At 32.1% G+C, this 15,492-nt stretch overlaps 1 protein-coding gene across 6 annotated transcripts in view; it reads right to left on the reverse strand.

Annotated features, from left to right (window-relative positions):
* The window catches only part of PTBP2 (polypyrimidine tract binding protein 2), a 78,576-nt gene that overhangs the window by 46,995 nt on the left and 16,089 nt on the right, over positions 1-15,492 (reverse strand). For 5 of the 6 annotated variants that reach the window (XM_012661135.1, XM_012661134.1, XM_012661133.1 and 2 more), the window contains exon 3: positions 4,126-4,201. The exons of the other annotated variant lie outside the window; for it this stretch is intronic. In XM_012661135.1, coding sequence (XP_012516589.1) covers positions 4,126-4,201 — 76 coding nt within the window. The remainder of the gene's footprint in view (positions 1-4,125; positions 4,202-15,492) is intronic. 6 annotated transcript variants of the gene reach the window in all.

Genomic DNA, 15,492 nt, shown 5'->3' on the forward strand with positions numbered 1-15,492 from the left:
CACACACACACACACACACACACACACACACACACGCTCTCTCTCTCTCTCTCTCTCTCTCTCTCTTAACATTTCATATTCCAACAAAACTACTTGTTCCCAAAGATAATCTACTGCTTTCAACAAATTTTGGATGTTTCACAACTTAATTGATATAGAACATTTCCATCACCCCAGAAAATTCCTTTCTACTTCCTGTTAAGCTCCCAACATCACAGCCATCCATTATTCTAGTTTCTAAACTAAAAGCCAATTATCTGCTCTTTAACTTCATAGAAATACTATAAAATCACAGAGTTATGTACTCTTATGTCTGGCATCTTTTACTCCATTTAATGTTTAGTATTCACTCATGTTATTGCATGTATTAGTAACCATTCTTTTTAATAGTAATGAGTAGCAATCCACTGTCTGACTATACCACAATTTATCCATTGTCCTGCTAGACATTCGGGTTATTTCAAGTTTGGGACCATTATCAATAAAGTTCTTGATACACATATTTGTACAAGTTTTGTACATTGTCATTGGATAAAAAACTAAAAGTAGAAGTACTACATAAGTTAGTTTGGCATAAGAAAATGCCAGACTATCTTCCCAACTATTCTATACCCTCAGCAGCAATAAGATAGTTTCGTATCTTCATCAACATTTGGTGTTGCCAATCTGTTTAATTTTAGCTGTTCTAGTTGGTGTGAAGGCTATCTCATAATGGTTTTAACTTGTGTTTACTTCATAACTAATATATCTTTTTATGTACTTATTACCCATTCTTATAACTTGTTTGGCCCCTTTTTTAAAATTGGGCTGTTCATATTGATGACAGTGTAAGAGTCCTTTACAAATACTTGAGGATACAAGCCCTTTGTCATATATATGCATTCATATGTGAATATCATTCTGTTCGTTTTGCCTTCCTTTTTCATTGTCTTAATGTCTTTTGATGAGCAAATTTCCCCTTTTGATCCAGTTTATAATTACTTTATGATTAGTGATTTTTGTATCTTTGCTAAGAAATCATTTACCCCAAGGTTTATGAGTTTATCCTGTGATTTTTCTTAAAAGCTTTATATAGTTTTTACGGTTTAGTATATAATTAATCTCATTTTTTTGTATGGTATGACATAGAGTTTAAGTTTCTTTTTCTATTTTTAATGTGTTTCAAGCTGTTCTGGCACCATTTGTTGAAAAGACTTCTCTTTCCCCTTGAGTTACCAAGGCAACTTTGTAAATAATCAACTGACCTTAAATGTGAGCTTATTTCTGAACGCTATTCTGTGGCACTAACCATGCTAATATTGCTTTAATTAACTATAGGTTTACAGTGAATCTTGAAGTCAGTGTGTTTCAACTTTTCCGTTTTCAAAATGGTTTTAGCTCATTTTATTTCCAAATTAATTTTAGAATCTACTCACTAATTTCAACTTTAAAGCCTACTGGGCTTGATTAATTACAGATTAATGCCATCCAATTTGGAAAGAACTGACATGTTAATATACTGAGCTTTCTAATTCATGAACATGGTCTATCTCTCCCTTTATTTAGGTCTGTTTAAACTTCTGGCAGCATCTTAAAGTTATTGGTATAGATGTCTTATACATCTTTTGTTAAATTTGTTCCTGATATTTTGTCTTTCTGATGCTTTTGTAAATGGATTTCTTAAAATTTCATTTTCCAACAATTTGCTGCTAGTATAAGGAAACAATACACTTTTATATATAGAACTTGTATCCTGTAATCATTCTAAAGTTACTTATTAGTTCTACCAGATGATCTTTTGTGGATCCCTTCAGGGTTTTCTATTTTAAAATAAACATGTTGATACTGAATAAGAGTTTTACTTCTCCTTTGCAATCTTTATACCTTTTATTTTACTTGCCTGATATAAACAGAAGGCTAGAAAAAAAATTGTGAAATAGACACCCTTGCCTAATTCCTGTTTTTAAGGAGAAAATATTCAGTATTTCCCCATTAAGTATAGAATTTGTTGTTAGTCTTTACAGTTATCTCTTAACATATTCCTCCATGTGTTCAATCATTATGTCAATCTTCTCCTTTATAGCTTAACATATGTATCATCTTTGCTAATTCTGTTATCTAGATAATTTTCAAGTCCGCTCCTATTGAATGCCTCTTTGTAGTTTACATTTTATTTTCCTGCTTCTTCACATGACCTGTAATTTTTGATGGTATGCTAGATATTATGGAGAAGTACAGGAACACTGAATCATGCTGTCTGCCTTAGGGGGTAGTGTTTCTGTTTTGGCAGGCAATTATATTACTGGTGAATCCTTTACATTTCTGTCAGATTAGATTTTCAGTTTAACTAGTCTTATGGATGGCTCTTACTATAGAGTGATCCTTTAAGGACTGAGCTTTCGTAGTCTAAATGGAATGTCTGAGGTACTCTGCAAGATGTCTGCATTCTGACTTTCCAGAACTCTTAATGTCTGACTTCCCACAACTGCAATGTCTTAGAGAACTGCTCAACCTACGGAACTACCATTTAGCTCTTAGCCCCAGAGCAGGTGATTTCTGACAGACCTTGCAAAAGTCTCAGTCTGCACACACACAGACCAGCCATTATCCAAAATTCTGAATGAAGTGAATCCCCACAACAAATTCTGTCCCCTACCCTATGTATAAACCCCCAGACAATTTCCTTATCTCCAGGGCCCTTCCCCACAAATTTTATGTTTGAACAGCTTTGAATTACACTCTTAGTCTCTTCAGCTCAGTAACACCGGTATACTCTGCTTGAGCTCTCTTTCCCTGTGCTATAGGAGTAAGGTAGCCCAAAGCAGAAAGCCAGAGTCATCATGACGCTCAGGGAGATGAGCCTTCCCTTTGTAGTTCACAGGTTATTTTGAGAGAAGGTTTACCTTCTCTCAAAGATCATGATCTTGTATTGTTTCCTCATCAATTCCAGACAACAGTTGTTTCATGTTTCATTCATTTATACAGTTTTTGATCGGGGAGGAGATTGGAAATGAGGGCAAAGCTGCTACCAATTACTCTGCCATAGCCCTAAATATTAATTTTAAAAAAACATTTCCGTTATCAATCACAATATATATTATTAAAAAGAGAAACTGACAAAGCAGAGTTAAAGACACTTGAGCCTATTGGGTGAATTATTTGCACATGGTACTTTGACTATCAAAATCACTGCCTTGTGATTTTACTTTATAATCACTACATAGAAAAATCAGTAATAATGATGTGTTGGCAAATTCCTCTTCACATCATTATGACTGTATTTGGTAAATACGTCCTTGTAATTTTTAGTTAACTGAACCATAAGGGATGCGTATGTATGTACAAGTAATGGCTCTATGAAGGAAATCAAAATGTCTTCTAGTCTTTTAAGATCCCTTTATTGCCCAATATAATTAATTCCTCAAGCAAGTAATTCAAGAAAAAATAACAGAAAAAAGGAACTTCGGTTTGAAGTAAATAATGTGAAATGCAGGGTTATAAGGTAATTCATTCAACAATAATAATCAGATTCAAAATTTGGTTCATCAGCCATAAAATTAAGGTATAAAATTAGTCTATATTTGTTTCTAGGCACTACAACCAACCAACGTTATTTCAGACATATACAATTTAAGAAAAACTCTAACTCTGAAAGTTAAACAAATCATCTTAAATTTGCAAGTCAACAACATAAAAAAAAAAAATCAATTCAAAGAATTGTTACAGCAAAGAAAAAGGTTCAAACCGCAGAAAGAAAATAGTTATGTAGCAGAATTTTTTGGGTTTTATTTAAAGTTTGGGTTTTAGGGTTTATGGCATAAAGAAATACTTAAAGTAAAAATATTCTATGATTAAAAAAATTAAAAAAAAAATACAAAAGGGGTGAGGGGATTATATGAAAGAGAAAGGATTATATCTTTGTGATCCAAAAAAAAGGCAATCAGACTTATGAGTTACTTGCCCACAAGTCACCAACTTCAAGATTTTCCCACTGGACTCATTTATATACTAGTAAAAATTTCCTCTAAAATGTTTTAACATAGCATTTAAAGAAAGGCTACTCTGATGTAACAGAATAAATTTTTGCTTTAACATTCTGCCCCATAAAATGGCAAATAATGACAAACTGCTGAGAGTAATACTTACCTGTAACTACCATGCTGCTCATATTAGAGTTTGGACTACTGAGAACACTGCCTGAGAGTAGTTCGTCAGATCCTCTCTATAAAAACAAAAACAAACTAGCATAAGTTATATTAAAATTTTAAAATATTAATCTGAAAGCCTGTCATGCATGCAAGCAAATATCATATGTTACATTATTGAGAATAAATTAAAAAATTAACTTCACCCCTCTACTCTCTCATCTATCTGTCTCCCTTTCCCACAAAAGCAAGTGTTCCCTTTCCTCCTGTCACTCAAGTCCAAAAGACAATAAATAGGAAAGATCATTAGCTTCCATAATTAAAACCTTTGGAAAGCTACCTTGATTTTTTATCAAAAAAAAAAAAGCAAAAACTAATGCCATATAATCCTCCATCCCAAGGGCCTCTTCAGATCATACAAATCTCTTGCCTTTTACCAAGGGCCCTTTCTTCATCCAGATAACTCAAGTCTTAGGAAAATGAGAATTTCATATTGGTGAGTTGGACATCATCATCATCATCATTAAAATTAAACGGGCATATAGGGGTAGAACATTGAAAGCAAAAGCAAAATATGGAATGAGAAATTTCTTTCTGTTAGAATAAAAACAGATAGCGTCATACCCTAACATCTTTTAAAGAAAAGGTTAAAAATGTACATGTTTTAGAACTGCACAGTTGTTTAAACCAGTTAGTGATGTTTTAGTTATTTTGCAAATGTATTTACAGAAATATATGTGAGTAGACTACTATTTAAACTAGCTAAATCAACTCTTTTGCCTACTTTATGTATATATTTACATACATGGGTATTAATATTTAAAATAGCTAACTCAATACTGGCTGGATCTAAAACAACCAATCAGTACAAAAAAGTGGAATGCAACCATCAAAATGAAAAAAAATGTATAAAGGACATAATTTATCAAAGCATTTCAGAAAGTCAAAGAAAATCCAAATTAACCATAAGCCTTATGCTGATTTGTGTTAAACTCATAATTAATAAGCTTTCATATTACAACACATGTGAAAATGGTAAACAGATATTCTAGGTCATCTCCCTTAAATGTTTTAAAAGCTTTCTGCTCATCAGCATCAAATGCTCAGAGAAATACTGGAATCGGAAAAATTAAAGCATGGTTTCATGCCACATTAATACCGTATTTGCACTAAGTCTAATTTCTAATCAAGATATGGAAGATTTGGCATGGCATGCTTAGTTGTATAAGGTATAATGAGCAGAATTAGATATTTTAGTGATTCTCAAAGTGTAGTCCCTAAAATCAACATCAGACCTGGAAACCTGTTGGCAATACATGTTCTCAGGTCCATCTTAGACCTACTGAGAATAAGAAACTTAGGGTGGGGTCCAACAACTTAAATTTTAACAAATCCTCCTGCTGTTTCTGATGTGTGCTAACATTTAAGACCACTGATATACATTATATTGGTCCACTATATACAACAGAAAATGTTTCCTAGTTCTATGTTTTCACAATATATAATATGGTTTTAAATAAAACTACTCTGAAGTTCAGCTTCCACTATCAGCTATTTAACTGTACTTAACCATTCTAAACCTAACATTCTTCATTTGTAATACAGGGTAATATCCACCTACATCACAGCCCTTAGGATTAAATGTGATAATACATGAATAGGGATTGCCTGCCAAAGTACATGGCCCACATCATAGTGTTCACTATAATATTCCCAAGTGTCAACCAAATACAGTGTCCATACATATTTATTGACTAAATAAGTTAACAAATGCTGATTAATAACAACTGCTACATATTTTTTGGCCTTTGTTCTTTGATGAAAAAACTGTGAATCAAGTTACTCCACATACAAAAAGCAAAGTCAACCCCCCCCATAGGATGAGGAAGTAAATAAAATCAGCCCTTCTATAAGTTAACAGAACTCCACATCAGACATGCTAAAAGTAAAAACCAAATAAAACTGTAAAGAGGTCCTTAATGTTTTAGTCACCTGAACAAAATTTCTAACCCCTTAAAATATTTTCAATGTCTTATCTCCTTAGTTTTCAAAAAACACTTTAATTCCCCTAGTTTTCAAAAGTACATCTGACCTCTTTTCAAATGTGTACTATCAGTTTATTTTCTAGATGTTTGCAGAATCAAAATCCTTCCATACTTCTACTGTAATACATACTTCACTGTAATACTTGTGATTACAGTGGATCACACGTAATTCTGGAAGATGATAGGTGGGGAATCTTGGATCTGCTCAAGTACAAAACAAAACCTCTAATTCTGACTTGTGGTGTGCGGAGATGCTCTCTTCTTCCTTCCTACAATGCATCTTTATGCATGGCAAAGTCTTTAATTTTTTCTTTGAATTTTGTATTTGTGGTCTTTTTTCTTCTTGAAGTGATTTCATACCTGCTCTTAAGAGTAGATCTAATAGCCTTCATAAGTGTGTCAGAAGAATATCAAATTATCTGCAATTTTGAGATTTCATCAAAATTACTAAAGAATTTTTTTATAAATTACATTAATACAAAACCAACTGTGTTTTGCTTTTCCACTGAGTAAAAAGTCTACCATTATTATGCCCAAAAGAAGTGATTCTGCCCTATTGATAAATGTTAACATTACCACGTTGACTGATGGAACAGTTTCACTTGAATTATCTAAGCCTAGTTGTTTAACTTGGAATATATATAAAATGAATGATCCATAGTAGTGATTGATGGCTATTCCACATTAGTGACTATTGAAACAAATCAAATTAATGGTACTTAAACTCAGAATCAAAATTTGAACTAGGAATATACACTTTTTAAACATTTTAATTCATCTAAGATAGATGTCAATTGATCTTGGATTCAACCTAAAAGAAGAAATTAAATTTTAAGATTGGCATTGATGTCTCTTGTTAAATCTAACCAAAGAAACTTTTCTTCCTGTATAATATCAATGACCATCTGAAGAAGTCAGCATCCCAGAGAAACAATTAGGAAAATGCTGATACGCGAAGATACAAGTTGTAAGTCAATCAGTGAAAGAAATGACTTTAAAAAAAGTGCAAAAGTAAGTTCAGATTAAAGGCCATTTGGCATTCATTTCAATGATATAAATGTCTTATTTTTTCTTCTCATGGTTATTAGATATTCTTTTCATCATAATAATCTAATGCAACTACCAGCTATCATTTCCAGGTGGAAAAGCTGCTAGGGGCTGCCAGGAAGGTAAACAAGAACTGATGGTTGCGGTGGACAAGAGTCCCCGGGCTCTGCTAGGGTTCAGCACTGAGAGCTGACCAAACACGTTCTCCTCTGGAGATGTCAACCTAGGGAACCACGACCGAAAAACATGGCCAAGGACATGAGTATCAAGTTCCTAAGGAAAACCATATTCTCCAAGATGGAGGAAGGTATGCACCGACATGATTATCCTGGACTCCTTAAACACAGAGGTGCTACCAAGGAAATGAAGAGGTAGGCTGAGTGCTACCTACCTATTAAAGGCTGGGAAAGCACTAACTCACACAACCAATAAAAACAGAAACAGTAATACACTGAAGAATACCATGTCTTGTCTGCTTAGTATAAACCAAAAGCTAACTTTAAAAGAAAAAAAAAGACAATAAAATAGACAAACCTACAGGGAGATAAAAAAAAAAATTAGGACAGCACAATTATATAGAAACAGATCACACAGCAAAGACAAAAGCCTAGGGATTAGTGAAGCAACAAGATGAAAGAAACCTGGCCCAGTGAATAACCCTTATGGAGCAGATTGATAACATTTTCTTAAACCACGAGAAAGATTTTTGCTATGAGAAAGAAATAAGCTTCTAATCTGTTTATGCTACTATGCTCTGCATTTATTAATAGTTACAGTAGCTTAGCCTTTACCCTAAGATATATACACCTGAAATGTGGAGGGGAAAAAAATGGCACTGCACATTTCAGTTTAATTGCCTATCTCTACAAGGGCAAAAAAAATAAAACTGGATCCCTACCTAATACAAAACACAAAAAATAACTGATAGAGACAAATGTAAAAAGCAAAATTTTAAAAAATTTTAGATGAAAATATATGAAAATATCTTTATGAACACTAAGGACTTTTTATATTAAGACACGAGAAAATTAAACATGAAAGAAAATATGGATAAATTATACTACAAAATAGCTACATAATCTCCATGTAAGAAACTGTATTGCGACAACAGTTGAAAACCTAAAAACTGTTATTAGACAAAGACTTCCAACAATTAACATGAAGATACCCAGGGAGCTAGGGAAAATTAAGCATAGATAAAGAATGGGATCATATAAATGATTTTTATCCAAGATGCAAAGGGAATCTGCAGCCATATTAAAACTCTATACATTAAAATTAATAACTTCTATTCATCAAAAGATAGCATAGAGAAGTGACAATGCAAGCAACAAGCTGGGAGAAGGTAACAGCAAAACATATAATCAACAGAAAATAATCATAATACAACTACAAAATCAGTTAAATAATAAATTGAAATTTTTATGAAGCTAAAGACACAAAAAGACATTTCATGGAATTTCACAAAAGAGTAACACTAGTGGTCACAAATGTGGGGGAAAAAAGATGAAACACCTCCTTAATAATCAGGGAAAGACAAGAAAAGACCAAAGAAGATACTACATACCAGACTGCCAAAAATTAAGAAATTAAATATTTAACCAAGTGCTAGTGAGGATAGGAAGAACTCTTAAGCATCACTGGTGAAAACATAAATTGGAATTATACACTGGAAAACAATCTGTCTTGTACAGTTTAACATACTCCACACCCTAGCAATATATACACTTATGATATGTAAGCTAAAAAAAACTCTTGCATAAATGCACCAGGAAACAAACACAAAAATGTTAACTGCAGTATTGTTCTTAAAGTCAAAAACTTTAAATATCCAAATGTCCACCAACCCAAAGGTCCAGGAAAAGAAATAAATTGGGTATTTTCATAGAAAAGTATTATTACACAATTACACACAAAAAATATGGTTAGCTATTAGAATCATTATTGAATTAAAACACAAGTCACAGAAAACATATGAGTATACCATTTTCATGCAACTCAAAAAAAACTAAATACATTTTTGTCATTTGCGTAACAAAACCATACTGGAAAGAATAAGAAATTTATGGCAGTCATCTACCCATGGTCGGGTAAGAAGGGGGGGAGGATAAAAAGGTCCATATGATATATACATAATACTGGTAACATTCAAGTTTTTTATTTGGGTAGCAGATTCATGGTGTTCATTTTATATTTCACAGTATCCTCACAAATATATCTTGCGGGCTATAACAAAAGATTCTAGGAAGAAAACAATAAATAAGGATAAGGTGACTCTTTAATCACCCAAAATGGGACACTTCTGTGAAGAACAATTACACCTAAAAATAGATGTAAACCTGACAATAAGAACCCTAAGAAATGGCAATAAGTTTAAATAAGACACTCAAATAAAACCAGACATGCGTTATAATATTCATATTTACCAAAATTTAGTAAGTAGAGGTTCCACTATCAAGCAGAAACAGTAATTTAATCAAACCATACTCAAAATGGTAGATTAAGATATAACATTATTTCATAAGCAATGTATACAAAAAAGAATAACTTAATAAACTTAAGAAATAGACAGCCAATGTTATTACCTACAAAGAAGATGATATGCTCTTTTAAAGACTTTACAATGACTTAATATTTATTGGTACATAACATACTACATGACATTTCCCACAAAGCTATCCCTAGGGTTAGTTATTTTGCTTTCTAATCTTCAGTGACAAGATATGAGACCTGAAGAGGTAATCAAAGAATTCTGTCTCATACTCTGATCATCTCTTCTAGTTATGGAAAAAGACTTTTAAAAAATAATATTGTGTATTTTAAATACAGGCATATACGCAAAAAAGAAGAACCATGGACCATAATCTTTCTGTCCATATAACCCCTGCTGACATTTTAAAAATTAAAACAAATTCAAGTATTAATTTAGAAAATTCAAAAAAGTAAAAAATGAAAAATGGAAGTTCTCTTCCACCCCAAAATTAATTATCCTTAAGTTTCATACAATTCTTTCCTCCGAAACTGATATATGTATATGTTTTTGTCATACAAAAAAAGCATTATTCTTTTCAATTAAGAAAACAGCTTAGAATTTTTTTTAAATCATCATATAAAATCTGTTTCATTCTTTCAACAGCCGCACAGCATTCTACTATGTTGGTATATCATAGTTTTAAAATCCCCTATTGATGCACATTTAAGTTATGTGCAGTTTACCCATTCTATTTAAATGTCCGTGAGAAATCACAAAAGAAAATCATATACTATATGATGCATATGTCAATGAATTCCATAAAGAAGTATAGACTATAATATTTGGGCAACTACAATAAGACATTTTAATGAGAAGAATAGAGAAAAAAATGGAACAATCGTAAAGTGTTTTAATTTAATGAGATAAAATTTTGAAATAATTCCCAAATAACTGGATCAAAAAGGGAACCTTAACTTCCAACACAGACTTACAAAAATTTAGAAAAAGATGACCAGTTATCCTACAGAGAACCAGGCAAGAGATAAGAATAGTTCCCAGTATAGGTAAGAGAAATTATTTTTAAACTGAAAAGTTGTTTCACCTTGCTCACATTAAGACAATGAAAATTAATACTACATTTAGATGCTGTCTCACCTATCTGCCTGGCAAAACCCCAAACTTTTGACAATATACCCTGATAGACTATGGGGAAATAGGCAACCAAACTTACCTGTTATGATAGCAAATACAATTCCTACAACAAAAAGAACTCAGCAATAGCTAGTAAAATTATGTATTTACACACTGACCCAGCAATTTCACTTTTAGGACTCTATCTGAAAGATATACTGGTATTTTTTTATACCAGCAAAATTACATATGCACAAAGCTATTCACCATAACATAATTTGTAATAGTAAGAGACTGGGAAAAAAACAGTCTAAAAAGAACTATGCAGCAGCAGGAAGAAATGAGAAAATTTTCCATATACTGCCATGTAGTGATTTCCAGGATACATTTATCATTAAGTAAAAAAGCCAAGCTATAAAACATTCTGTATATTGTGCCACGTTTCACCTAATGTTGTGGGAGGCAGAGGGTAGGAAGAAATTCACATTATATTGAATAAAAGAGGGATAAACCAAAAATTTATGAAAACAGATACTGATAAAGGCAGAGAGAAAATAAGTAGACTAGACAGGAGTGGAAGGCTAGATTTCTCTGTAGAAAAGTAGCATATTATGAAGCTTGTCAGAAAAACTATAAGCTTGTATGATAGTTTTGATTTTGGAAAATTTATTTTAAAGTAAAAAAAAAAAAAAAATCCCTAAAAATTAAACACAAAATGAAAACAAACCTAACTACTAACTTGGCAGTAGAACCACACAGAGAATTATTTCAATAAATTTTAAAATTCTGTAATTGTACTATACTGTCTACTCTTTGTAGAATATAATTTAAGGACAAAAGTGACTGCAAAAAAACTTTAAACTATATTCAATAATTACAATGTTAGTATAATATTGACGTTGCTTTTTAAAAAACTAGTTATTCGTTTATATATGTAATAATGTCAATGCCAGTAAGATTTTTCAGTTTACAGAGATAGAAATATAAAATAGAAAATCTTCTAAAGATAGAAGTAAAAGCTGTGTAACTTTAAATATGAATAGAAATTACAAACGAGCTCATAATGTATTTCTATCTTTAAAAAATACTGTCCACTAAAAGAGCCTTGAAATAACAACCACCTAAAAGCAATTAGCATCTTGGTACTCGTATTATTGTGGTTTCTAAGGACCATTTCCTACCCATAGAAATCAGGACTTTTTTTTTTTTTTTGAGACAAGAGTCTCACTCTCTTGCCTGAGCTAGAGTGCCATGGCATCAGCCTAGCTCACAGCAACCTCAGACTTCTGGGCTCAAGCGATCCTCCTGCCTCAGCTCAGCCTCCCGGGGTAGCTGGGAATACAGGCACGCCCCACTGTGCCCGGCTAATTTTTTCTATTTTTAGTTGTTTTGCTAATTTCTTTCTATTTCATAGTAGAGACAGGGTCTCACTCTTGCTCAGGCTGGTCTCGAACTCCTGAGCTCAAGCAATCCTCCCGCCTCAGCCTCCCAGAGTGCTAGGATTACAGGCGTGAGCCACCGCGCCCGGCCAGAAACCAGGACTTTTTAAAGAAATATCTGATCAAAGGTCTGGAGCAAAAAATGATACTTTAAGCAAGTATCAAACCTATTGGTGTTCTGAAATCTTGCAGACCCAAGATGAAACAATTTAAGCATTTAAAAAAGAATGATCACTATAATAGAATGAAAAATAAATGTTAAAATCTTTGCTTTCATAATGATACTAACAACAAAAAGGAACTCACATTGGTTATGTGGAGGTTGCTGGAGTACCAACTCCTCAGGAAAAGTTTTTAAAAAGTCAAAAATCTGTCCTGCTTTTCTTATAAAAAGTGTACTTCAATGTGACCAAATAGTTGATGGATAAAGTTCTTAACAGATGAATTTAAATTAATACATGCAAAAAAAAAATTGTCATTTTTGAAATACCCAATAAAATTATGCAATCATTAGTTACTAAAAACTATTAGCTGAAAGGATGATGCAGCTCTCTATAATGAATGCATCAAAGCTGACACTTCAACCTATTGATAAATGTTAACATCACAAAGAGATAGCATTCTGTTCCTCTTAGTGTGATAAATACAATAGGCATTACATAGAGTACATCTACAAAATATTCTTGTTAAAAATTAAGCCTTAATCACATCACACCTCATTTAACTAGAAGTTTACAGGAAATTCAGAGGACATGGGAACGTATGAAATGACAGTACGGAGGTAGAATCAGCTGAATTCAGAAAGTAGAAACTGTACAAATGACTCAGTTTCTCTAACAAAGGCAAGGAAAATGAAAGAAAAAAAGTATTCTGAATACTGTTGGAGATTAGATGACATTAAGAAATTATTTTAAATTTTACTAGGTATATTAATAGTATCAATATCACCTTTGAGAGAGATAATATTTGTTAGAGATACATACTGATGTATCTGGGGATGATATGAAATTATCTGAGATTTGCTTTAATATTCTCCAAGAGAAAAAGAAAAAAAAACTGGTTTTATACCATTCCCTCTACTTTTGTATATTTTGAAACTTTTATAAGGAAGTTTTAAAAATGAAAAGAGAACTCCAACTGATCCATCCTTAACCTTGAATACATTTTTAAAACAAGAAAATAAAAGAGTTCGGGATCAACCTGAAGTGTACGAAAAACAAAAAACAGCAAAATAAATCTAGTGTAAGGCAAAAAAAGATAAAAACAAAAATTAGTGAATTATGAAACAAAAAGAAGCAAGCACAAAAGACAGTTCTTTGAAAAGACCAGTAAAGTAAATTTTGTAGCATGACAAATCAAAAGATAGGAGAAAACATAAATGCTTGACGTTAATAATAAAAAACTAAAAATTATACAATTTTGAGAAATTTCAAATTCTCAATAAAACAGATAAATTTCTGGAATAGTATTGAATAACTGAATAAACCAATACATTCAGGAAAAGCTGAACTACTTGTAAAAATATCCCTGTTACCTCCTCCCTTACATATAAGGTATGTAAAATCATAGTAATATATAGGGAAAATGATGGCAAGTACATACAAAGATGACTAGCTTTGGTGGTAGACAGGATTATTGGTGATTTATTTTCCTCTTTGCCTAAATTAAGTTTTCTACATTAAGCATGTCTTTTATCATTACAGAAAATATTGTGTAGAAGGAAGTGAAAAAATTTTCAAAGAAATGTTATAATTCTCTGCCTTTCAGCTTAAACACTGCCATTTTATTTTATTGATAATGCAAATACAGTGCTCTCCCAATTACTTAATTGAACTACTAAATTTTATACAATTATAAACAAAACCCAGAAAGTCCTCACAGAACTCAGCCAACTGATCTTAAAATACATGTAGTAAAGAAAATGCCCAGTTTTAAAGAACAAAGTTTTGAAATTCACTCTATAAGATTCCAAGATTTATTCTAACACCATAATTAAGACACTGTGATATTGGTACAGAAATTGACAAATAATAAAACAGAATACATACACCAGAAACAGTTCCATGAATATATGGAAACTTGGAAGAGCTGAGAATGCAGCTTATTGGAGAAAAGATGAACTAGTTAATTGAGTGGGTACTAAAATTATCATCCACACAGGAAAAATAATTAAACCTATACCACATACTACACAAAAAATTAAATTCCAGGTAGACTGAGGGCCTAAATGTGAAAATCAAAATTTTTAAATAAAATAAAATCCACAAGCCTACATGTAAGACCGTGAGTTAAAGAAAAATTTTTTAAAAGAAAAATGTTACATTAACATTTGCAACTTCTATTCATCAATGTAAAAAAACCACAGAGAGGAAGGAATTATCTGTAGGACACATAACAATTAGTAACTATAGTATATAAAATCTCCTAGCAATCAATTTTTTTAAAAAGATAAAACCACACAAAAAAACAAAATGGACAAACTATATAAACAGGCATTTAATGGAGAAGAAACATCAATGGCCAATAAACTAATAAAACATCATTAAAATGTATCATCAATTGAGAATTCAAATTAAGCTCACAAGATATCATTCCCATGCACATTAGACTGGCAACAGTTAAAAAGTCCAACAATGCCAATTTTCAGAAAAGATATGTAGTAAGAAATAGGAATTCACATCTACCACTAACAGAGAGTAAATTAGCACAACCACCTAGAAAAGCAACATGCCAGTATTTGACTGACTTGAAAACAGACACACCCTTTAACCCAGCAGTTCCACTTCTAGTGAAACTCTAATATTAATACATGTCGGAATATGCATAAGAATGTTTATAGCAGTAGTTTGTGATAGAAAAAAACTAGAAATATTTGGCAAATCAACTTTGTCAAATATCGACAACCTCAATTTGTCAGTAGGGTATATTTGTCAGTAGGGTAATGATATAATCACATATTATATGGCAATGAAAATTAATCAAGAGCTACATATGAATTAAAAAGATAGAAACAGCAAATGAACAAAAAGAGCAAGTTAACAGAATACATTCGGCATGACAGTACACCTATATAGTTCAAACATGCAAAACAAAGCCATATACTGCTTGAGATGAAAGTACATAAACAAATGTAGTAAAAGAAAAATTCACAGGAAAGGTAAACACCAAATTCCGGATGGTTGTTACCTGGGGTGAAAGGAGGGGTAAAGTATATGCAAGGTGTCATGAACTGA

This window comes from Propithecus coquereli, unplaced genomic scaffold, assembly GCF_000956105.1.
Source record: "Propithecus coquereli isolate 6110/MARCELLA unplaced genomic scaffold, Pcoq_1.0 Scaffold7, whole genome shotgun sequence".
Lineage (NCBI taxonomy): Eukaryota > Metazoa > Chordata > Mammalia > Primates > Indriidae > Propithecus > Propithecus coquereli.